Here is a 25932-nt window from a genome sequence, read left to right as displayed (position 1 = left end):
AAATCCCAATTGTAGATGATTGCATATCCTCGTACCTCGACTGTATAACACCTGAACACCCTATAATAGTGAGGGGACACGACCACCGGCTCCCTACACTAGATACGGAGTGAGTCAGGGTCACCTGGGATCCAGCAAACAGAAAAACACAAATAAATGAACAAAACTTATCTTGTAGAAGACTCAGAAGTAGGAACAGCATGCACACACTCCAGGAAGTTGTATAAACCGCAAAGTGATGCACTATGGGAAAAGGATTTAAAGAGATGCAATCAGTGCAACTGCATGACAGCTGAGAGAGGCTAACGAGATGAGAAAATGAAAGCAAAACAAAGAAACCTCAAGGAGGAGGCTCTAGACGTCTGTCAGAGCTTCTCAGATGTCTGGTGGTGACACCATCAGGCCCCTGTGACTTATTTGTATTAATTTTGAAGGTGCTTACTCCACTGCAGCCCGTGTCTCGCACGTAGATGCCTGGTCATGCAGGTTGTGCTAAGGTTCAGAACGTTAATGCCTCGCTTCAGGCTCTGATGGCACAGAGTGCAAATCACTTGGGTCTTGTCGTCGGCACATTTTGTGAAGAAGTGCCATGCCAGGGAACTCCTTGAAGCTGCCTTTGGTGTGCTCGGTCCCTGGTGACAGTGGCCAGTAGCAGGTGAACTGTTTTGGTGACGGCTGCTCTGCTTTTGCACCCTGCTCCCTCTTTTGCTACGATGTTGGCTCGGTCTCACCACTGCCTCTTCCTCCGAACTCTGAAAGTCAGTGGCACGACCTTCATTCCATGTGGGGTCTAGGACCTCATCGTCCCCTGCATCGTATTCCACCCAGTCTTCCTCCCTGACATCCTTTTCGGTCTGCACACTGCAGAAAGATGCAGCAGTTGGCACCTGTGTTTCGTCATCATCAGAGATGTGCTGAGGTGGTATTCCCATGTCCTCATCAGGAACCATAAGTGCTTGTGCGTCAGTGCTTTCTATGTCTTTCACCCCTGGGGAAGGGCTAGGTGGATGCCCTTGGGAAACCCTGCCAGCAGAGTCTTCAAACAGCATAAGAGACTGCTGCATGACATGAGGCTCAGACAGGTTCCCCGATATGCACGGGGCTGATGTGACAGACTGATGGGCATGGGTTTCAGGCGCCACCTGTGCGCTTTCTGCAGAAGACTGGGTAGGAAATAATGTGAACGTGCTGGATCCACTGTCGGCCACCTAATTGACTAGCGCCTGTACTTGCTCAGGACTTAACATCCTTAGAACGGCATTAGGTCCGACCAAATATCGCTGTAGATTCTGGCGGCTACTGAGACCTGAGGTAGTAGGTTCAGTAGGACGTGTAGCTGTGGCAGAATGGCCACGTCCTCTCCCTGCACCAGAGGCTCCACCAACACCACCACCACTACCGCGTCCCTTATTAGATGTTTGCCTCATAGTTAGCGTTCACCAAGCAAAGTAAAAAGTGGTTAATATGTTAAAAATAATTAACCGCCAATTAAAAACCCTGATGTAGGGTATTGCACTAAATTATTATTTTTTTAACTCTATATGACAGTGGTATTTGTGGCCTAAATTTCACAGTCACTTATGCACGTCTAATCCCAGATGTGCACTATATCAGAGGTTTTTTTTTTAAAGGGATTCTGTCACCTCCCCTAAGCCAAAAAACGATTTTAAAGCAGACATGAAGCACAGCTTACCTGGATTAGGCTGTGCTCTTTTATCTTGAAATCCGTCCAGCAGTTACTGCAAAAAACGACTTTGATTGATAAGGAAATGTGTCCTGAAGGTGCCCAGAGGGGCGTTTTTTTCTTCATAGAGAGCCCAGTACCGCCCCTCTTTCAGTGCCCAGCCCGCCTTCCTTGTACTGTCTAACCGCCGCCTCCAGCCTGCCACAGCCTCTCCTCCCTCTCCTCCCCCTCCCTCACGCCGAACGAACTCTCGCACAGGCGCAGTACCCACTGAGGGCTGCGCCTGTGCGATCAGCAGGAGACTGAGGGCAGCAGCTTCATCTTCGTCACTGGGCATGCGCCGAGCCCAGTGACGTCCGATGCTCGCTCTTCCCTCACTTAGCTGTAGATCGCTAAGTAAAGAATCAGTTCTGAATCGTCATAAGATTTCTCCCTGATCTCTCCCTCAGAGCAGCTGCAGCCTCTCCCTACACTAATCCGAGCAGAGTGACGGGTGGCGCTACATGACTCCAGCTTAAATAGAAGCTGGGTCACATGCTGCAGTTGGCCAATCACAGCTATGCCAATAGTAGGCATGGCTGTGATGGCCTTTTGGGGCAAGTAGTATAACACTTGTTGATTGGCTGCTTTGCAGCCTTTTCAAAAAGAGCCATAAAAATCGCCAAACACCGAACCCGAACCTGAACTTTACAGTTCGGGTTCGCTCAACTCTATTCCTTAGTCTTCCTTCCTAACTGACGTCCTTTTCCTTCATTTTCCTTTGCAAAAACTGAACAGAAGTATTCATTGAGGCAGTCAGCTAGTTCTTTATCTTCTTCCATATACCTTCCTTCTTTTGTTTTTAATTTGGTAATTCCTTGTTTTAGTTTCCTTTTTTCATTTATGTATCTGAAGAATGTCTTATCGCCTTTTTTCACTGACTGAGCTAATTTCTCTTCTGCCTGTGCTTTAGAAGCTCTTATAACTTGTTTGGCCCCTCTCTGCCTAATCTTATAAATTTGCCTGTCATTCTCTTTTTTTTATTTTTTTATATAATTACTAAATGCTATCTTTTTGTTTTTAATGATTTTGGCCACTTCTTCTCAGTACCACAGTGGTCTCTTCCTTTTTTTGCTTTTACTGACAAGCCTAATGCAATTTTCTGTTGCCTTCAATAGTGCCAATTTTAAGTAGTCTAATTTCTCCTAGACTCAATTGAAACTATTCCAATCTGATAGTGACTCGTATACCACTAATCTAATTTTAGAAAAGTCAGTTTTTCTAAAATCTAAAACGTATGTTTTTGTGTGGTGTGACTCAGTCACTGTACTTATAGTAAATAGTGATGTCCCGAATAGTTCGCCAGCGAATAGTTCCCGGCGAACATAGCTTGTTCGCGTTTGCCGCTGCGGGCGAACATATGTGATGTTCGGTCCGCCCCCTATACATCGTCATTGAGTAAATTTTGACCCGCTACCTCACAGTCAGCAGACACATTCCAGCCAATCAACAGCATGCCCTCCCTCCCAGACCCTCCCACCTCCAGGACTGCATCCATTTTAGATTCATTCGGAAGCTGCTTTCACAGAGAGAGGAGGGACAGTACTGCTGCTGCTGATTCAATAGGGAAAGCGTTAGTTAGGGCATTGTTCTGTGTCCACAGACTCATCTGCTGTAAGGACAGCGTCCTGACAGCACCCCACAAAGCCATTTTCAGGGCTGGTACATCAGTGTGCTTTTTTTTTTCTTTTCCCCCCATATATATATATATATATATATAGAGAGAAGGAAAAGTCCAGTGGGAGCACCAACCAGAACGTGGGTGCACGGTCCTGTGCAGGGTAGCGGCAATCCCCAATGGTTTATTCACCCATAATATGGCAAGTCTTGCGACGTTTCGGCTCACAAGAGCCTTCCTCAAGCATGGTAACAGTGAAAGTGAAAGCATTATAAAGGCATTTCAAAAGTGTCCAACCCATGTGGGTGTGGTTACAATCTATTACAATTACAAACATCTGATACAAATCAATACAATAAAGTGCCTGTGCATGAAGTGACCAGTAGGGTGCAATTTATAACTTAGGGATGCCATCCCTTCAACGTGAATTAAAATGTGTGCAACACTTTGTTTAAATTTTAAGATCACAGTTACATAAGTGATTATATAATGAATGTGGATCACAGAAATCGGACCTCAGGTGGCAATGGGGCCCGCATATACCATGGCGTTCATCGCGCGTCTCCAAATTTTCATTGCGCGTGACTACACTGACATCATCAGATGCGTCACAGTGCAAGGATCGAGCGCATGCGCTCTGTGTAGTTGACATAAGGGCGCCATTTTGCTTAAGGGAAAATACCCTGAAGTTACGTGCATATTATATGCATAACTGTTGTCTAAACAGAATAATTGTGTATGCGACCGCTGTAGGGATCTCCTACATCTGCCAGCACCTGGACCGGAATCCCGACTATATGGGCGGGACACCAGACCAGGGAGCAGCGAGTGTCAGGGGGGAACATCACAATGGTCCCCGCCGGCAATCGCAAGCCTCACTGCCGGCAATATGGCAGTCATGAAGGGATAATTACTTTACTATTTCGACAGCCGTATCTAATTGAAATACAGTTGTACATCTGGAATGATGCGTGAGTACAAGAACGCTGATGTCCACCTCGGGTCGCATAGCCTCCAAAAGGTCGAAGTTCAAGGACCCACATCCAATACAGTGTAAGTAAAAAAAATCCTAAAAGGCAAAGAGAAATAGATATTTTAGTTTCAAAATAAATCTTTTTAAAGTTACAAATATATCTTTCACAGTTATCGAGCACCAATATACGAATATGAGGAAGACAGAACGCAAATATGCAATGGAACTGAAGACGGGTCACAAATCCAGAGGCTCTCACCTGAACTCAATATTAAGACCCCTAGGGTACAGACTGTCCAGATCATATATCCAGCTTAACTCTCTTTTCTTCAAAAGTGTTAGGCGATCACCGCCTCTTATAGGAAGCCTGACCTGGTCAATGATCCAGCATCTTAGATCCCGTTCGGAATGCCCGAGGGATCCAAAATGTCTGGACACTGGCAGATCAGTACGTCTCTTCCTTATTGAATTCCTATGATTATTTAACCTTACTTTCAGTTCTGTGGAAGTTTCCCCAACATATAGTAGGTTACAGGGGCAAGCCAACACATAAACTACATATGACGAGGAGCAATTTAGATGAAACTTTATAGGATACTCTTTATTGGTGGACGGATGTATGAAGGATCTAGTTTTACATATATATCGACAAGTTAACACAACCGAGACACGGATAACATCCAAGTCCCGGCTGTGTCAGTGTCCGCTGTATGCTAGTTTTCTTTGGACCTGCATCCGCTCTGACCAAATGATCTTTGAGATTTTTATTTTTACGGTATGAGAGGAGGGGCGGAAGTTTGAATTCTGTTACATCCTTAATAGACTTGCTTAAGATGCCCCAGTTATCCTTCAAGATACGTCCTATCTCCATACTACACCCAGAGTATGTGGACATAAATGGTATCCTTTGAATTTTGTTGGAGGTAGTTGGTGTTGTTTCAGTACTCATATGTAAGATTTTGTTTTTGTGTTCATCTAACAGTCTACAAGGATAACCCCGTTCCCTAAATATGTCTGCCATCGTGTCAAGAGTGGTCACCAGCTCAGTGTGATCTGAGACAATACGTTTCGTGCGGAGGAATTGCAAATGGGGGAGATGTTTAACTAGGCTGCGTGGGTGATTGCTTTCATAGCGTAGAATAGTATTCCTATCTGTCGACTTGACATACAAGCCTGTGCCAATCATACCATCCGCCAATTTGACATTAGTGTTGAGAAAAGATAATTGTGTTTTGGAATATGACATAGTATACTGGAGATCAGGCTATATATCATTCAGGTATGCATGAAACTCCCTCAATTGTGGTTCGGTGCCAGACCACAGGAGGAAGACGTCATCTATGTATCGCCACCACCTAATGACATGTTGAAAGTGGTGGGATACATAAAGTCCTCCTCCATGTGGCGCATATAGATATTTGCGTACGTTGGGGCCACATTGGACCCCATCACAACGCCACGTTTCTGATTAAAGAAAACATCTTGAAACAGAAAATAGTTGTTTTCAAGGATCAACCTCAACAGAGTATTTATAAAATATTTCGCATTCTGTGTTATGGACGATCCATCCAAATATTTATTAACCGCAGAAATGCCCTTCTCATGCCCTATTGACGTGTATAAAGAAACAACGTCAAAGGACATGAGAGTGACACTCTGCAATTCATCAACTTCAACTGACCTCAGTTGTTGCAGAAAATCGCCTGTGTCTTTAATGTAAGATTTTCCGGCCATTGAAAAATCCCTCAATATCTTATCAAGAAAAATTGATATTTTACTGAAGACAGAATCGGAACCAGATACGATGGGGCGACCGGGGGGGTCCACAAGACTTTTGTGGACTTTGGGTAGTACATACAGACGTGGACAAAATTGTTGGTACCCTTTGGTCAATGAAAGAAAAAGTCACAATGGTCACAGAAATAACTTTAATCTGACAAAAGTAATAATAAATTAAAATTCTATAAATGTTAACCAATGAAAGTCAGACATTGTTTTTCAACCATGCTTCAACAGAATTATGTAAAAAATAAACTCATGAAACAGGCATGGACAAAAATGATGGTACCCCTAACTTAATATTTTGTTGCGCAACCTTTTGAGGCAATCACTGCAATCAAACGCTTCCTGTAACTGTCAATGAGACATCTGCACCTCTCAGCAGGTATTTTGGCCCACTCCTCATGAGCAAACTGCTCCAGTTGTGTCCGGTTTGAAGGGTGCCTTTTCCAGACTGCATGTTTCAGCTCCTTCCAAAGATGCTCAATAGGATTGAGGTCAGGGCTCATAGAAGGCCACTTTAGAATAGTCCAATTTTTTCCTCTTAGCCATTCTTGGGTGTTTTTAGCGGTGTGTTTTGGGTCATTGTCCTGTTGCAAGACCCATGACCTGCGACTGAGACCAAGCTTTCTGACACTGGCTAGTACATTTCTCTCTAGAATTCCTTGATAGTCTTGAGATTTCATTGTACCCTGCACAGATTCAAGACACCCTGTGCCAGACGCAGCAAAGCAGCCCCAGAACATAACAGAGCCTCCTCCATGTTTCACAGTAGGGACAGTGTTCTTTTCTTGATATGCTTCATTTTTTCGTCTGTGAACATACAGCTGATGTGCCTTGGCAAAAACTTCGATTTTTGTCTCATCTGTCCACAGGACATTCTCCCAGAAGCTTTGTGGCTTGTCAACATGTAGTTTGGCATATTCCAGTCTTGCTTTTTTATGATTCGTTTTCAACAATGGTGTCCTCCTTGGTCGTCTCCCATGTAGTCCACTTTGGCTCAAACAACGACGGATGGTGCGATCTGACACTGATGTTCCTTGAGCATGAAGTTCACCTTGAATCTCTTTAGAAGTCTTTCTAGGCTCTTTTGTTACCATTCGGATTATCCGTCTCTTAGATTTGTCATCAATTTTCCTCCTGCGGCCACGTCCAGGGAGGTTGGCTACAGTCCCATGGATCTTAAACTTATGAATAATATGTGCAACTGTACTCACAGGAACATCTAGTTGCTTGGAGATGGTCTTATAGCCTTTACCTTTAACATGCTTGTCTATAATTTTCTTTCTGATCTCTTGAGACAGCTCTTTCCTTTGCTTCCTCTGGTCCATGTCGAGTGTGGTACACACCATATCACCAAACAACACAGTGATTACCTGGAGCCATATATATAGGCCCAATGGCTGATTACAAGGTTGTAGACACCTGTGATGCTAATTAGTGGACACACCTTGAATTAACATGTCCCTTTGGTCACATTATGTTCTGTGTTTTCTAGGGGTACCATCATTTTTGTCCATGCCTGTTTCATGAGTTTATTTTTTTACATAATTCTGTTGAAGCATGGTTGAAAAACAATGTCTGACTTTCATTGGTTAACATTTATAGAATTTTAATTTATTATTACTTTTGTCAGATTAAAGTTATTTCTGTGACCATTGTGACTTTTTCTTTCATTGACCAAAGGGTACCAACAATTTTGTCCACGTCTGTATATGACAGGAGTGATGGGGGATCCCACCGTCAAATACTCCCTCAATCCCTCATCTATGATACCCCCGGCCACCGCATCAGAAAGATTCCTATTGATGATGTTCATAATACGAAATTTCGGATCACTCTGCAACACATATACATTAGTGTCATTTAATTGTCGTTCAATTTCTCTAATGTATTTTTGTGTATCAAGAACAACTACCCCGCCGCCCTTATCCGCCGGCTTAATGGTTAATTGGGGGTTGTTCTTGAGTTGGGATAGGGCCTCAATCTCTGCAGTGGTCAGATTAGGATTACATAATCGTGCCGTATCCCCTAATGAGGATTTCAGCATTCTGACGTCTCTCTGAACCGCAGAGATGTAGGCCTCTACCGCAGGCTCATCTATATTAGGAACAAAAGCACTTTTATTAATTAAATTCAGTCCCTTAAGTGAAAATTCACTTGAGCACATTTGTGTGTTTGCACTGCGTCCCTTAAAAAACACTTTTAATCTAATTGAGCGAAAAAAATCATTCAGATCCATCTCTAAATCAAACCAGTTTACCTTAGTGCTCGGGCAAAAGGTAAGCCCCTTCACTTAAGGGACTGAATTTAATTAATAAAAGTGCTTTTGTTCCTAATATAGATGAGCCTGCGGTAGAGGCCTACATCTCTGCGGTTCAGAGAGACGTCAGAATGCTGAAATCCTCATTAGGGGATACGGCACGATTATGTAATCCTAATCTGACCACTGCAGAGATTGAGGCCCTATCCCAACTCAAGAACAACCCCCAATTAACCATTAAGCCGGCGGATAAGGGCGGCGGGGTAGTTGTTCTTGATACACAAAAATACATTAGAGAAATTGAACGACAATTAAATGACACTAATGTATATGTGTTGCAGAGTGATCCGAAATTTCGTATTATGAACATCATCAATAGGAATCTTTCTGATGCGGTGGCCGGGGGTATCATAGATGAGGGATTGAGGGAGTATTTGACGGTGGGATCCCCCATCACTCCTGTCATATATGTACTACCCAAAGTCCACAAAAGTCTTGTGGACCCCCCCCCGGTCGCCCCATCGTATCTGGTTCCGATTCTGTCTTCAGTAAAATATCAATTTTTCTTGATAAGATATTGAGGGATTTTTCAATGGCCGGAAAATCTTACATTAAAGACACAGGCGATTTTCTGCAACAACTGAGGTCAGTTGAAGTTGATGAATTGCAGAGTGTCACTCTCATGTCCTTTGACGTTGTTTCTTTATACACGTCAATAGGGCATGAGAAGGGCATTTCTGCGGTTAATAAATATTTGGATGGATCGTCCATAACACAGAATGCAAAATATTTTATAAATACTCTGTTGAGGTTGATCCTTGAAAACAACTATTTTCTGTTTCAAGATGTTTTCTTTAATCAGAAACGTGGCATTGCGATGGGGTCCAATGTGGCCCCAACGTACGCAAATATCTATATGCGCCACATGGAGGAGGACTTTATGTATCCCACCACTTTCAACATGTCATTAGGTGGTGGCGATACATAGATGACGTCTTCCTCCTGTGGTCTGGCACCGAACCACAATTGAGGGAGTTTCATGCATACCTGAATGATATATAGCCTGATCTCCAGTATACTATGTCATATTCCAAAACACAATTATCTTTTCTCAACACTAATGTCAAATTGGCGGATGGTATGATTGGCACAGGCTTGTATGTCAAGTCGACAGATAGGAATACTATTCTACGCTATGAAAGCAATCACCCACGCAGCCTAGTTAAACATCTCCCCCATTTGCAATTCCTCCGCACGAAACGTATTGTCTCAGATCACACTTTGCTGGTGACCACTCTTGACACGATGGCAGACAAATTTAGGGAACGGGGTTATCCTCGTAGACTGTTAGATGAACACAAAAACAAAATCTTACATATGAGTACTGAAACAACAGCAACTACCTCCAACAAAATTCAAAGGATACCATTTATGTCCACATACTCTGGGTGTAGTATGGAGATAGGACGTATCTTGAAGGATAACTGGGGCATCTTAAGCAAGTCTATTAAGGATGTACCAGAATTCAAACTTCCGCCCCTCCTCTCATACCGTAAAAATAAAAATCTCAAAGATCATTTGGTCAGAGCGGATGCAGGTCCAAAGAAAACTAGCATACAGCGGACACTGACACAGCCGGGACTTGGATGTTATCCGTGTCTCGGTTGTGTTAATTGTCGATATATATGTAAAACTAGATCTTTCATACATCCGTCCACCAATAAAGAGTATCCTATAAAGTTTCATCTAAATTGCTCCTCGTCATATGTAGTTTATGTGTTGGCTTGCCCCTGTAACCTACTATATGTTGGGGAAACTTCCACAGAACTGAAAGTAAGGTTAAATAATCATAGGAATTCAATAAGGAAGAGACGTACTGATCTGCCAGTGTCCAGACATTTTGGATCCCTCGGGCATTCCGAACGGGATCTAAGATGCTGGATCATTGACCAGGTCAGGCTTCCTAGAAGAGGCGGTGATCGCCTAACACTTTTGAAGAAAAGAGAGTTAAGCTGGATATATGATCTGGACAGTCTGTACCCTAGGGGTCTTAATATTGAGTTCAGGTGAGAGCCTCTGGATTTGTGACCCGTCTTCAGTTTCATTGCATATTTGCGTTCTGTCTTCCTCATATTCGTATATTGGTGCTCGATAACTGTGAAAGATCTATTTGTAACTTTAAAAAGATTTATTTTGAAACTAAAATATCTATTTCTCTTTGCCTTTTAGGATTTTTTTACTTACACTGTATTGGAAGTGGATCCTTGAACTTCGACCTTTTGGAGGCTATGCGACCCGAGGTGGACATCAGCGTTCTTGTACTCACGCATCATTCCAGATGTACAACTGTATTTCAATTAGATACGGCTGTCGAAATAGTAAAGGGATTATCCCTTCATGACTGCCATATTGCCGGCAGTGAGGCTTGCGATTGCCGGCGGGGACCATTGTGATGTTCCCCCCTGACACTCGCGGCTCCCTGGTCTGGTGTCCCGCCCATATAGTCGGGATTCCGGTCCAGGTGCTGGCAGATGTAGGAGATCCCTACAGCGGTCGCATACACAATTATTCTGTTTAGACAACAGTTATGCATATAATATGCACGTAACTTCAGGGTATTTTCCCTTAAGCAAAATGGCACCCTTATGTCAACTACACAGAGCGCATGCGCTCGATCCTTGCACTGTGACGCATCTGATGATGTCAGTGTAGTCATGCGCAATGAAAATTTGGAGACGCGCGATGAACGCCATGGTATATGCGGGCCCCATTGCCACCTGAGGTCCGATTTCTGTGATCCACATTCATTATATAATCACTTATGTAACTGTGATCTTAAAATTTAGACAAAGTATTGCATACATTTTAATTCACGTTGAAGGGATGGCATCCCTAAGTTATAAATTGCACCCTACTGGTCACTTCATGCACAGGCACTTTATTGTATTGATTTGTATCAGATGTTTGTAATTGTAATAGATTGTAACCACACCCACATGGGTTGGACACTTTTGAAATGCCTTTATAATGCTTTCACTTTCACTGTTACCATGCTTGAGGAAGGCTCTTGTGAGCCGAAACGTCGCCAGACTTGCCATATTATGGGTGAATAAACTACTGCTTATCACTATTTTGGAGTGCAGTCCTACTTCTTTGTTTCCTATATATATATATATATATATATATATATTGCAGTTGCCTGGCTGCCCGTGTGTGAGAGGCTGCAGACTCAGTCATAGACAGCACTGTGTGCACAGTGCACACCATTCATACAGGGTGTGACAGAAAATACCTTGCAGATAAAAAAATAAATAAAAATTATATTTAAAATTTAACTGTGATCTAATCACATTTGCAAGCCCGTGTGTGTCAGGCCCACACATACTGTATTGTGGCCACTGGCTAGTGGCTGGCTTGGCCTGCACTCATACCGTTACAGGGTGTCATTCATTCAAATACCTTGCAGAAAAAAAATATATATTTAAAATTTAACTATGATCTAATCACATTTGCAAGCCCATGTGTGTCAGGCCCACACAGGCTGTACTGTGCCCACTGCCCACCACTTATATAGGGTGGCACAGTACCTTGCACGCATAGTAAAACTTATCTAATAAAAAATGACAGGCAGAGGCAGGCCACGCCGCAGGGGGTGTCGTGTTCGTGGTGCTGTTATTTCCACTGGTCCTGGAATAATGCCCAGTGTTCAGAGGCCACGTACCCTGAACCCAAAAAATTCGGAGAAAGTAGTTCACTGGCTTACACAGGACACCCAATCTTCCACAGCTTCCGCTAGGAACCTTGACGCACCATCCTCCTCCAGCTCAGCTTTGGTCACCGGATCTCAAGTTACCACTCTCCCGCCCGCCGCCACGACCACCACTAACACCACAGCCACCACAGCCGCCTTATTTGATCCCTCAGAGGAGTTATTTACACATCAGTTGGATGAAATTAGTGATGTGCAACCATTATTGACAGGGGATGTAGATAACAGGGATATGTCTCAGTCAGGCAGCATTACACACATGGACGTACAGTGTGATGATGATGATGATGTTGTACCCGCTGCTGCTTCCTTTGCTCAGGTGTCAGATACAAGTGAAGTGGTTGATGATGATGATGATGTGTCCGTGGATGCCACGTGGGTGCCTGCTCGAAGAGAAGAAGAAGAGGGGGAAAGTTCAGAAGGGGAGACAGAGAGAAGGAGGAGACGAGTTGGAAGCAGGGGAGGTTGTCGCGAGGAGCTAGTGGCACAGTCAGACAGCATGTATCGGCACCCGGGGTCAGCCAGACAGCACGCCAATCAACGCATTCTGTTGCCACCACCAGAATGCCGTCATTGCAAAGCTCAGCAGTGTGGCATTTATTTTTTGTGTCTGTCTCTGACAACAGCGATGCCATTTGCAACCTGTGCCAAAAGAAACTGAGTCGTGGGAAATCCAACACCCACCTAGGTACAACTGCTTTGCGAAGGCACATGATCGCACATCACAAACGCCTATGGGATCAACACATGATGAAGAGTAGAAGCAGCACACAAGCTCAAAGCCACCATCCCCCTCCTGGTCCAGCATCTTCAGCCACGTCAGCCACTGCTGTCCTCCTTGCCCCCTCTCAACCACCCGCCACTCCGCCTCTCACCTTGAGCAGTTCCATCTCATCTGCCCACAGTCAGGTGTCTGTAAAGGAAATGTTTGAGCGTAAGAAGCCAATGTCACAGAGTCACCCCCTTGTCACAGAGCGTCTGACAGCTGTCTTGACGGAACTCTTAGCCCGCCAGCTTTTACCATACCAGCTGGTGGAGTCTGAGGCCTTCAAAAAATGTGTCGCTATTGGGACACCACAGTGGAAGGTCCCCGGACGAATTTGTTTTCTAATAAGGCAATCCCAAACCTCTACTTGGTGATTGAAAAGGAAGTCATGGCATCTCTGGCATACAGTGTTGGGGCAAGGGTCCATCTGACCACTGATACCTGGTCTGCAAAGCACGGTCAGGGCAGGTATATCACCTACACTGTGCATTGGGTCAACCTGCTGACGGCTGCCAAGCATGGAATGCGTGGCTCTGCAGCGGAGTTGGTGACACCACCACGACTTGCAGGCAGGCCTACTGCCACCTCCTCTACTCCTCCTACTCCATCCTCTTCCATAACCTCCTCGGCTGAGTCCTCTTCTGCTGTGGCGTCTGGCTGCACATTAACTGAATCCTCCCAGCTCCCCAGGGGCTATTCCACATCCTGGATACGACAGTGTCACGCCGTCTTGGAGTTGACTTGCCTGAAAGCAGAGAGCCACACCGGACCAGCACTCCTGTCCGCCCTGAACACACAGGTGGATCAGTGGCTGACCCCGCACCAACTGGAGATCGGGAAAGTGGTGTGTGACAATGGAAGCAATTTGTTGGCGGCATTGAATTTGGGCAAGTTGTCACATGCGCCGTGCATGGCACATGTGTTGAATCTCATCATACAATGCTTTGTGTCTAAGTACCCAGGCTTACAGGACATCCTCAAGCAGGCCAGGAAGGTGTGTGGCCATTTCAGGCGTTCCTACACTTTTCAGACATTCAGCGCCGAAACAACATGCCAGTGAGGCGCTTGATTTGCGACAGCCCAACACGTTGGAATTTCAACACTCCTAATGTTCAACCGCCTGCTCGAACAAGAAAAAGCCATCAACGAGTATTTGTATGACCGGGGTGCTAGGACAGCCTCTGCGGAGCTATTTTTTTGCCACGTTACTGGACGCTCATGCGCAATGCCTGTAGGCTCATGCGTCCTTTTAAGGAGGTGACAAACCTAGTGAGTCGCACCGAAGGCACCATCAGCGACCACATCTTCCTCGAGCGTGCCCTGCAAAGAGTGCTGGATCAGGCTGTAGATGAGCGTGAAGAGGAAGAGGAAGAGTTGTGGTCACCATCACCACCAGAAACAGCCTTGTCATCATCGCTTGCCGGACCTGCGGCAACGCTGCAAGAGGAGTATGAGGAAAAGGAGTCAGAGGAGAAATGTGGCTTTGAGGAGGAGGAAGACCAACCACAGCAGGCATCCCAGGGTGCTCGTTGTGGTCACCTATCTGGGACCCGTGGTGTTGTACGTGGCTGGGGGGAAGAACAGACCGTCAATGACATCAGTGAGGACAAGGAACGGGAAATGAGTAGCTCGGCATCCAACCTTGTGCAAATGGGGTCTTTCATGCTGGCATGTCTGTTGAGGGACCCTCGTATAAAAAGGATGAAGGAGAACGACCTGTACTGGGTGGCCACGCTACTAGACCCCCGGTATAAGCAGAAAGTGGTAGAAATGTTACCAAATTACCGGAAGTCAGAAAGGATCCAGCAGTTCAAAACCAAAATAAAAAATATGCTTTACACAGCTTATAAGGGGAATGTCACAGCACAACGGGAATCTAACTGGGGAAGAGGTCAAAGTAATCCTCCTCCTACCACGATCACGGCGGCAAGGACAGGATGCTTTACAGAGGTATTGTTGATGGAGGACATGCAGAGCTTTTTCAGTCCTACACATCGCCACAGCCCTTCTGGATCCAGCCTTAGAGAACGACTCGACCGACAGGTGGCAGACTACCTCGCCTTAACTGCAGATATCGACACTCTGAGGAGCTATGAACCCCTTAACTACTGGGTGTGCAGGCTTCACCTGTGGCCTGAGCTATCCCAGTTTGCGATAGAACTTCTGGCCTGCCCCGCTTCAAGTGTCCTGTCAGAAAGGACCTTCAGTGCAGCAGGAGGCATTGTCACTGTCAAAAGAAGTCGCCTCAGTCAAAAAAGTGTTGATTACCTCACCTTCATTAAGATGAATGAGGCATGGATCCCGAAGGGACTGACAGTAGGGGATATGTTTAAGTAACAAAAGGCCTGATGACATGCCTTGGCCTCAAAATGGTCCCCACGCTGCTGTATTTAATGTCTGCATACCGGATGACTTTCGTGAATTCTCCGCCACCAAATAGGGTTCAAGCCGCAATGTTTTAGTCACCTTTCTGCCTTGATAACATCAATTTTTCCAGCCGCTGCTACAACAGCGGCTGCAACAATAACATTGTTATTCAGGCAGGTGTACATGCCTAATTTTTCTGTCCTCTGGTGCTGCACTGTGGCTGCAAAAACAAAAAATAGGCACATACATGTGTCAATTCCCCTTTCGTGATCGTTACCTTGTTGTGGTGAAGGGGCTTGCGCATCACAATAAAGCGATCATCACCTCTATGAGTGTGTTGGCAATGTTGCCACACCCCAGATGATAAGGCCATTGCTTCATTATGATCAGACCAAAAGCGATCGGGACGGCTGGATGTTTTTTCATAGAAAAAAACTTTAATTTTTTATTTTATTTTTTTAAGTTGTATGGGTGGGTTTTTAATATATAAAAAAATCATAATAAAGTCTCTTAATAGTTTATTAGAAATAATGCAGACAATTTAAAAAATCCCCAATAATTCCAATACAAATCAAGTACAAAGCTCAGAACTAAATTATTCCAGGATGTCGTAATGGTTCGTTAATTCGACAATGGTTGATCAATTCGACACACGTCCCCGGATAGGGGACCTAACAGGGATTAAACTGATAGCAATAGTACTAGTTAAGACACCAATCATATAGGGTGTCACAGCACATTGCTCCGTGCACGCGCAGTGCCCCAACTTGGGAGTAAGAGGACCGACCAAGCTGCTTTTTTCATCTCCCGGTTACTAAAATCAATTCAGTTTGGTGTATCAGAGTTTGGTCTGTCACTGTGAAGGCAGTCGAAGGTACCCGGCCTAAATTTTTTTTCACAAAAGGCAATCCCACCCTGATATGGGACGTGACAGGGATTAAACTGATGAGAATAGTACTACAGAAAATAGCACTCATATCGGGTGTGACAGTAAATTGCATGGCGCAGACGCAGTGACCGTGGCGTGGATTCAAACAAAGGAGAGGGAGCCAGCAATTTTTTAGCCATCTCCCCGTTCGAAAAATCTATTTAATAAATGGACCCCAGATTGGGGACGTAACAGGGATTAAACTGATGAGAAGAGAGAACTACAGAAAATACCACTCATATCGGGTGGGACAGTAAATTGCACGGCACAGACGCAGTGACCGTGGCGTGGATTCAAACAAAGGGGAGGGAGCCAGCGTTTTTTTAACCATCTCCCCATTTGAAAAATTAATTCAATTCACCTTTCCGGGACCCTTGGTGTTGTACGTGGCTGGGTGGAGGAAGAAACCTTCAATGACATCAACGGGACGAGGCTAGCTTGGTATCCAACCTTGTGCAAATGGGGAGTTTGCTGTTGGGCAAATGGACTGTTTGCGGTTGTTTGCGGTGCATTAAAAGGGGAGTTTGGTCTGTCAATGTCTGCGAAGCGGACGTAACCCTTACACTACCTGATCGATACAACATCATACCTGATCGTATACACACACTGGATGTTTTAAACCACGTTGTTCAAAAAAAAATTGGATTGTTAGGTGATATATGCCCTTTATGGATTAAAATCCAACTCTGCGTCAACTATGTAATTTTCCATAGGAGTTTTGCCATGGATCCCCCTCCGGCATGCCACAGTCCAGGTGTTAGTCCCCTTGAAACAACTTTTCCATCACTATTGTGGGCAGAAAGAGTCCCTGTGGGTTTTAAAATTCGCCTGCCTATAGAAGTCAATGGCGGTTCGCCCGGTTTGCCGTTCGCGAATAAAAATTTTTATGTTCGCGACATCTCTAATAATAAACCACACTGACTGGTGATCACTAGATCCCAAGCTTTCCCCTACAGTAATATCAGATACCAAATTCCCATTTGTGAATACTAAATCTAAAATGGCCTCCTTCCGTGTTGGCTCCTCCACTACTTGCTGTAGAGATAATCCCAGTAGGGAATTTAGAATATCTGTACTCCTGGCAGAACTAGCTATTTTGGTTTTCCAGTTTACATCAGGAAGATTAATGTCTCCCATAATGACAACTTCCCCCTTCAATGTCATTTTGGCTATTTCCTCAATTAGTAGATCATCTAAATCTTTGACTTGGCTAGGTGGTCTGTATGTCACACCTACACGAGTTACTTTATGATTATCAAGTTGCAAGGTAACCCAAACGGACTCTAAATTGGTCTCGCTAACTTGTATCAAATTAGATTTTATGCTATCTTTCACATACAGGACCACCCCTCCCCCTTTCTTGCCTTCTCTGTCTTTCCTGTATAGAGAGAACCCTGGTATTGTTATATCCCAGTCATTACTCCCATTGAACCACGTCTCAGTAACAGCCACTAAATCTATATTCTCAGATGCCATTATAGCCTCAAGTTCATTGATCTTATTCCCTAAACTGCGAGCATTTGTCGACAAGAATCTGAGCTTGTCATTTTTTTTTTATTTTTTTTTTTGAACAATAGGTTTTTTATTCAATTATAGAATAGGTTACAAGTACAAAATGAAGTAGTACATGAAAGTAGGGTATTGACACCTTTGTGCTACTGGCATCTTCTGGCATTGTTCCGGGGGGCAGTCGGACTGCTGGATTATCACTCTTTTGCCCCCCTTTCCTAGTTTAAATGCTCCTTAGCAAATACTTGGAACTGTTGACTGAGGACATTCGTTCACTTGAGAGAAAGATGCAAACCATCTTGCTTGTCCAGTTCTTTTCCATTCCAACGTGAGCTAACATGAGACACACAAAGCCAAACCCTTGGTTCAGACACCATTCACCAAGCCATACATTGAATTCCTTAATGCACATATTCCTGTCATGCTGAAGGTTATGCACTGGCAAAACTGCTGAGAATGAAATCAGTTGATGCAACCTCCCGTATATCATTTCCAAGTGTGTGAAAAGCTTCCTTCACCTTTGAAACCTCATTGCAAGCCAGATCATTTGTTCTAAGATGGACAATAACATCCACCTCCCTTTCCTGCTTTGCTTGCCTAACAATATTAAGGATCCGTTGTCTATCCCTGCTAGCGGTAGCACCAGGGAGACATCTCACAACACCATTTTCCTCAAACTTCACACCTCTTATGATTGAATCGCCCACCAACAGCTGCTTACTATCAGTCCTCACTTTCTGCTTTTTGTCTTTGGCTGCAGTCTTGCATACTTTAGGCATGGGAGATGATTGTTTCTCACCCACTGCACTTGAGCCATCCTCCATGTTGCTCTTGCACTCTGAAAGTGCTGAAAATGAATTATGGAGAGCCACAGACTGTGGGACATGTCTTCTATCAACAACTCTCAGTCTACCAGAACCTGCAGGAACCCATTTTCCATTTCTAGGGGGCCTCTGTGGCAGTGGCATTGCAACGTTCTCATCCTGAGTTTGTTAACGGTTAATTTACAAATCTCAGTTTTCAAAAACGCGATTTCCTGCTGCATTATGGAGAGCTGTCTATAGACCAGACAGCATCCAAACCTTTGAAGAGTGGAACCTTAAATAAAAGCACAACAATTCCTGCACAGAACCAGGTCTGCTATTTTAAAGAGGGGAAAGATTTTAAACAAACAAATCTTACTTGTTTAGATTGTATCCACCTCCAGATTACCTCCTGAGTATCTCCTGAATATCACCAATGCACTTATAAAAATCAGCAAGCTATAATTAGGCAAGCTAATACTATCTGGCTATATATACACACACTCCTACAAAAGCTCCTCCCCCAACAACACATTTAACACCTTAATCACCTATGCTCATTTGCAATCAGACAGTAGTGATAACCTGTTTAACAAATTCCTCACCTGTTTTGAAACACAGTGTCTGAGTATCCACCAGAAACACCGCTGAAGTTCTGCTACAGTGGAAGAGCTCTAAGTTAGTCTAAGTTAGTATCCTGAATATCTCCAATGCACTTATAAAAATCATCACTTGGAAAATCAGCAAGCTATAATTAGGCAAGCTACAGTAATACTATGTGGCTATACAGTATATACACACATTCCCACAAAAGCTCCTTCCCCCTCACAGTAGTTATGTTCTCCTAGTGGTCCCTTACAGTAGTTTTGTCCTCCTTGTGGTCGCTCACAGTAGTTATGTCCTCCTTGTGGTCGCTCACAGTAGACATGTCCTCCTTGTGGTCGCTCACAGTAGTTATGTCCTCCTTGGGGTTGCTCACAGTAGTTATGTCCTCCTTGTGGCCCCTCACAGTAGTTAAGTTCTCCTTGTTTCCCTCCTCACAGTAGTTGTGTCCTCCTTTTTGCCCCCTTACAATCATAATCCCACATTTTGCCCGTAGTGCCCCCTCCAGCTCCATGAATAAAGTTAAAAAACAAACAAACAAAAACACGAATACGTGTTTCCATGATCTGACGCAGCTTCACCAGAAGTGACGCGGCCGCACAGGAATCAGCTGGAGGAGGGTGTGCGCGGCGCTGCGCAAGCTCACATCCACTGGCTTACCAAACAATCATTGCAGTGCCGCAATAAACGTACTTCATGCACCGCGCGTGCGCACTTAGGGGTATAGAGATTTTGCAGCGCAAAATCTTGCATCAGATCTCCCTACCCCTGAGTGCGCAGGCGACTGGTGACCTCGGTATCCAGCACTCAGCTCTGCAGTAAGCATGAACTGCAACTGATGATTTGTGGGCGCCTGCGCAATCAGGGGTAGGGAGATCTGATGCAACATTTTGCACTACAAAATCTCTATACCCCTAAGTGCGCAGGTGCAGCGCTGCAATGATTCTTTGCTAAGCCAGTGGATGTGCGCTAGCGCAGCGCCGCGCACACCCTCCTCCAGCTGATTCCTGTGCGGCCGCGTCACTTCTGGTATAGACTTTTCGCAAGGTATAAAGATCTGGCAGAACACCGGCGCTATCCAACAGCAGCAGCACGGCGCGGTCACACACACATCGCACTGCTGGCTGTGTAGAAGTAGGCTGATTCCTGGGTTTGCACTGCTCCTCCCACACAGGGCAGTGTAAATCATTAAAGTGCCCGAGCGCACACTCAAACCTCTGTGCCCAGGGCATGTAGCCCATTTGCACCCTCCCTTGCTAAACCCCAGACATTGGAACAGAGCTCTCCAAAAAACACTGATAAATAATATTTCAAGTAAATAACTTTTAGGTAACTTCTAACAGTCTTTATAATTTCTATAAATAATATCTGCTGCAGAACATCTTTTTGAAGAGTAAGAGAGAGTTTCTTGTCCATCACTGGTGAGCTCATATATAATATCCTCCTGCTTTTAAAAAAGATCTGCAGCATCTGAAGTGTATAATATGTTATATATGTAGCAGTTGGGGCACAGCACTGTATAAAAGAGCAGGACTCCTCCAGGAAAAGATGAGCAGCACCAATATTAATTAAGATACAAGATATTTCTTTATTTTAGAGAGAATATGCCTTTTATTCTTCCTTTCTTATAGGTCGGGATGTTGCCAATATATTTATGTGTACAGGTTATGTGCATCTGTTTTTCTTTTTTGACATAATCATGGATTTTTATTTGTTATTTTTTGTTTTTTTTATATTTTAAATATTTTATTAAGCCTTTTTTTCTAAACTCTCATGGTTATTGCACTGTATTATGCCTGTCAGCGAGATGCCGGCAGGCCTTCTATTAGGTCCGGCTTCTGGCCTAATTCATCAGAGTTAATTGACAAAATAGTGTCCATAGATTGTTACAGTCTCCAGAAAGTGATGTTGTCGGCCCCCGCTAAATGGTGTTATTCTAAACAGATGATAAACGGATAACAGATGATGAACGGATAACAGATGATGAACGGATAACAGATGATGAACGGATAACTAATATAAGTGAAGCCAGGAACCAGATCTGTGCCCCATGTGAAGATGACTGGATCTGGTACAGGGGAAAGTGCTACTACTTCTCTAAACAACGTGATACATGGAACAACAGCCAGGAATTCTGTATCTCACATAATGCATCACTGGCGCTTATAGATAATCAGGAGGAACTGGTGAGTAACTGAAAGCGAATGTATAGAACACACAGAGTAGTGAAGAAAATAGGTTTTCTAGTTACCGTAGGTTAATGAAGCTCAATCACTGTATAGTAGACACGGAGGGAATTTACTAACTGGTTTAAATCAGTTTCCCAATGTAGAAAAGTTACAAATTTTGACGCATGCCACATCTGTGGAAAAAATTACAACTTTTTGTTGACTTGTGCTTCCCTTGCTACTTTTGAAAAGTGATGGTGCTTAACCACTTCAGCCCCGCTAGCTGAAACCCCCTTAATGACTAGGCCACTTTTTACACTTCTGCACTACACTACTTTCACCGTTTATCGCTCGGTCATGCAACTTACCACCCAAATGAATTTTACCTCCTTTTCTTCTCACTAATAGAGCTTTCATTTGGTGGTATTTTATTGCTGCTGACATTTTTACTTTTTTTGTTATTAATCAAAATGTAACGATTTTTTTGCAAAAAAATTACATTTTTCACTTTCAGCTGTAAAATTTTGCAAAAAAAACGACATCCATATATAAATTTTTTGCCAAATTTATTGTTCTACATGTCTTTGATAAAAAAAAATGTTTGGGCAAAAAAAAAATGGTTTGGGTAAAAGTTATAGCGTTTACACACTATGGTACAAAAATGTGAATTTCCGCTTTTTGAAGCAGCTCTGACTTTCTGAGCACCTGTCATGTTTCCTGAGGTTCTACAATGCCCAAACAGTAGAAAAACCCCACAAATGACCCCATTTCGGAAAGTAGACACCCTAAGGTATTCGCTGATGGGCATAGTGAGTTCATAGAACTTTTTATTTTTTGTCACAAGTTAGCAGAAAATGATGATTTTTTTTTATTTATTTTTTTCCTTACAAAGTCTCATATTCCACTAACTTGCGACAAAAAATAAAAAATTCTAGGAACTCGCCATGCCCCTCACGGAATACCTTGGGGTGTCTTCTTTCCAAAATGGGGTCACTTGTGGCGTAGTTATACTGCCCTGGCAATTTAGGGGCCCAAATGTGTGAGAAGTACTTTGCAATCAAAATGTGTAAAAAATGACCAGCGAAATCCGAAAGGTGCACTTTGGAATATGTGCCCCTTTGCCCACCTTGGCTGCAAAAAAGTGTCACACATCTGGTATCGCCGTACTCAGGAGAAGTTGGGCAATGTGTTTTGGGGTGTCATTTTACATATAACCATGCTGGGTGAGATAAATATCTTGGCAAAAGACAACTTTTCAATTTTTTTTATACAAAGTTGGCATTTGACCAAGATATTTATCTCACCCAGCATGGGTATATGTAAAATGACACCCCAAAACACATTCCCCAGCTTCTCCTGAGTACGGCGATACCAGATGTGTGACACTTTTGCGCATCTAGGCTGCAAAAGTGCCCAAATTCCTTTTAGGAGGGCATTTTTAGACATTTGGATCCCAGACTTCTTCTCACGCTTTAAGGCCCCTAAAAAGCCAGGGCAGTATAAATACCCCACATGTGACCCCACTTTGGAAAGAAGACACCCCAAGGTATTCAATGAGGGGCATGGCGAGTTCATAGAAATGTATTTTTTTGGCATAAGTTAGCGGAAATTGATTATTTTTTATTTTTTTCTCACAAAGTCTCACTTTCTGCTAACTTAGGACAACAATTTAAATCTTTCATTGACTCAATATGCCCCTCAGCGAATACCTTGGGGTGTCTTCTTTCCAAAATGGGGTCAGTTGTGGGGTGTTTGTACTGCCCTGGCATTTGAGGGTCTCCGCAATCATTACATGTATGGCCAGCATTAGGAGTTTCTGCTATTCTCCTTATATTGAGCATACAGGTAATGAGATTTTTTTTTCCGTTCAGCCTCTGGGCTGAAAGAAAAAAATGAACGGCACAGATTTCTTCATTCGCATCGATCAATGTGGATAAAAAAATCTCTGCCAAAAAACAAAAAAAGGAGGGGAAAGGTGTCTGCCAGGACATAGGAGCTCCGCCCAACATCCATACCCACTTAGCTCGTATGCCCTGGCAAACCAGATTTATCCATTCACATCAATCGATGTGGATGAATAAATCATTGCCGGGATTTTTTTTTTTTTAGATACAAAGTGTTTGCCAAAGCATAGGAACGCCGCCTCCTCCTCAGCTCGTATGCCTCGGCAAACGTATCTGTTACTGCAGAGGAGAAATCTCGTCTTGCAGCGCCGCATACACCGACTTGTGTGTAATCTGACAGCAGCGCAATGCTTCTGTCAGAATGCACATCAGTGCTGCAGCTAGTCGATCGGTTGGTCCACCTGGAAGGTAAAAAAAAAAGAAAAAACCAGGCCACAACGCAATAATTTTATTAACTTTGGAACAGAATACATAAACTTTAACTTTTTGAACTAAACATTAACCTTTTTGCTTACTGGTGTTTTTTTTTTTTTTTTTTTTACCTTTATAGAACAAACCTCTCCTTCCCCATGGGTCAATGTGCAAAGCGCAAAGCGCCCAAAGATGTGGCGAAGTGCGTTATGCACTTTGTCCCAGGTGAAAGGAGACGTTTGCAGCAGCAGTGAGTGAATGGGCCCTAATAGCCCTGTGTGCCTGTCCTGGTGAGATGATCCCTATGCTAATAGTGTACCTGTGAGTGGTACTTCCGGAAACACTCTCCAAAGCATAGGGCAGGGTGGTCAGGACAGTCAGGACAGAAATAGCGGGTGTCACGCCTTATTCCACTCCTGCTACAGACACAACATTTTTTTCGGGGTGGCGGTCGGTTTGAGGTACCAGGAACGACACTGGGGAAATGTCGCTCGTGTAGACGGCTAACTACACTGGTGGATGGGGCCACGGAACCTCCTGGGTACAGGAGGTTCGCGATGATCTCTTCCTGAAATTTGAGGAAGGATCCAGTTCTCCCAGCCTTAATGTAGAGAACAAAACTATTATACAGAGCCAATTGAATTAAATATACAGACACCTTCTTATACCAGCGTCTGGTTCTGCGGGACACTAAATACGGAGCCAACATCTGGTCATTGAAGTCCACCCCTCCCATGAGCAAATTATAGTCGTGGACTGAGAGGGGCTTTTCAATGACACGGGTTGCTCGTTCAATTTGGATTGTCGTGTCTGCGTGAATGGAGGAGAGCATGTAAACGTCACGCTTGTCTCTCCATTTCACCGCGAGCAGTTCTTCGTTACACAGTGCGGCCCTCTGCCCCCTTGCAAGACGGGTGGTAACGAGCCGTTGGGGGAAGCCCGCGCGACTAGTTCGCGCGGTGCCACAGGCGCCAATCCGTTCTAGAAACAAATGCCTAAAGAGGGCCACACTTGTGTAAAAATTGTCCACATAAAGATGGTACCCCTTGCCGAATAAGGGTGACACCAAGTCCCAGACTGTCTTCCCACTGCTCCCCAGGTAGTCAGGGCAACCGACCGGCTCCAGGGTCTGATCTTTTCCCTCATAGATCCGAAATTTGTGGGTATAGCCTGTGGCCCTTTCACAGAGCTCATACAATTTGACCCCATACCGGGTGCGCTTGCTTGGGATGTATTGTTTGAAGCCAAGGCGCCCGGTAAAATGTATCAGGGACTCATCTACGCAGATGTTTTGCTCAGGGGTATACAAATCTGCAAATTTCAGGTTGAAATGGTCTATGAGGGGCCGCATTTTGTGGAGCCGGTCAAAAGCAGGGTGGCCTCTGGGACGGGAGGTGCTGTTATCACTAAAGTGCAGGAAACGCAGGATGGTCTCAAATCGTGTGCTGGACATGGCAGCAGAGAACATGGGCATGTGATGAATTGGGTTCGTGGACCAATATGACCGCAATTCATGCTTTTTAGTTAGACCCATGTTGAGGAGGAGGCCCAGAAAAGTTTTAATTTCGGAAACTTGGACTGGTTTCCACCGGAAAGACTGGGCATAAGAGCTTCCCGGGTTGGCGGATATAAATTGTGTGGCATACCGATTTGTTTCGGCCACGACTAAGTCCAAGAGCTCCGCAGTCAAGAACAGCTCAAAAAATCCCAGGGCCGAACCGATCTGAGCTGTCTCAACCCGAACTCCAGACTGGGCAGTGAAAGGGAAAACTACAGGTGCGGCTGAAGTTGGGGACTGCCAATCAGGGTTTGCCAGCACCTCAGGGATTCTAGGGGCTCTACGGGCACGTCTTTGCGGTGGCTGCGACGGGGTCACTACTGCTCGTGCCACCGTACCAGCTTCAACTGCCCTTCTGGTGCTTGCCACTTCACCAGGTTGTACGGCAGTGCTGGTACTAGGTCCAGGAAGGGCTGGGCTGCTGGTGTATGCCTCACCACGTAATCCGACAGCACCAGCCCCACTCTGCTGCTCTTGAAGCGGATCCTGCGCAACCTGCGGTCTAGCGACACGGGGCCGGGTACGTCTGGTGGTATCAGGGACCTCAGCCTCCTCGTCCGAACTTTGGGTCAGAGAGCCACTGCTTTCTACAGGTTCGTATTCTGACCCGCTAGATTCGTCAGATGAGGGTTCCCATTCCTCATCCGACTGGGTCAGAAGCCTGTAGGCCTCTTCAGAAGAATACCCCCTGTTTGACATTTGGGCAACTAAATTTAGGGGTATTCCCTGAGACTACCCAAGAAAAAAAAGCAAGCCTGTCTTACAAAGGGGAGGCTAGCAAAGTACCGGA

At 44.6% G+C, this 25932-nt stretch overlaps 1 protein-coding gene across 2 annotated transcripts in view; it reads left to right on the top strand.

The window, feature by feature from the left end:
- The window catches only part of LOC122941050 (C-type lectin domain family 2 member A-like), a 152140-nt gene that overhangs the window by 111797 nt on the left and 14411 nt on the right, over positions 1-25932 (top strand). For both annotated transcript variants that reach the window (XM_044298040.1, XM_044298039.1), the window contains exon 4: positions 21046-21287. In XM_044298040.1, coding sequence (XP_044153975.1) covers positions 21046-21287 — 242 coding nt within the window. The remainder of the gene's footprint in view (positions 1-21045; positions 21288-25932) is intronic.

This window comes from Bufo gargarizans, chromosome 6, assembly GCF_014858855.1.
Source record: "Bufo gargarizans isolate SCDJY-AF-19 chromosome 6, ASM1485885v1, whole genome shotgun sequence".
NCBI classification, from domain to species: domain Eukaryota; kingdom Metazoa; phylum Chordata; class Amphibia; order Anura; family Bufonidae; genus Bufo; species Bufo gargarizans.
Note: the sequence above shows the minus strand (reverse complement) of the source record. Positions and strands in the feature narration are given on the sequence as shown.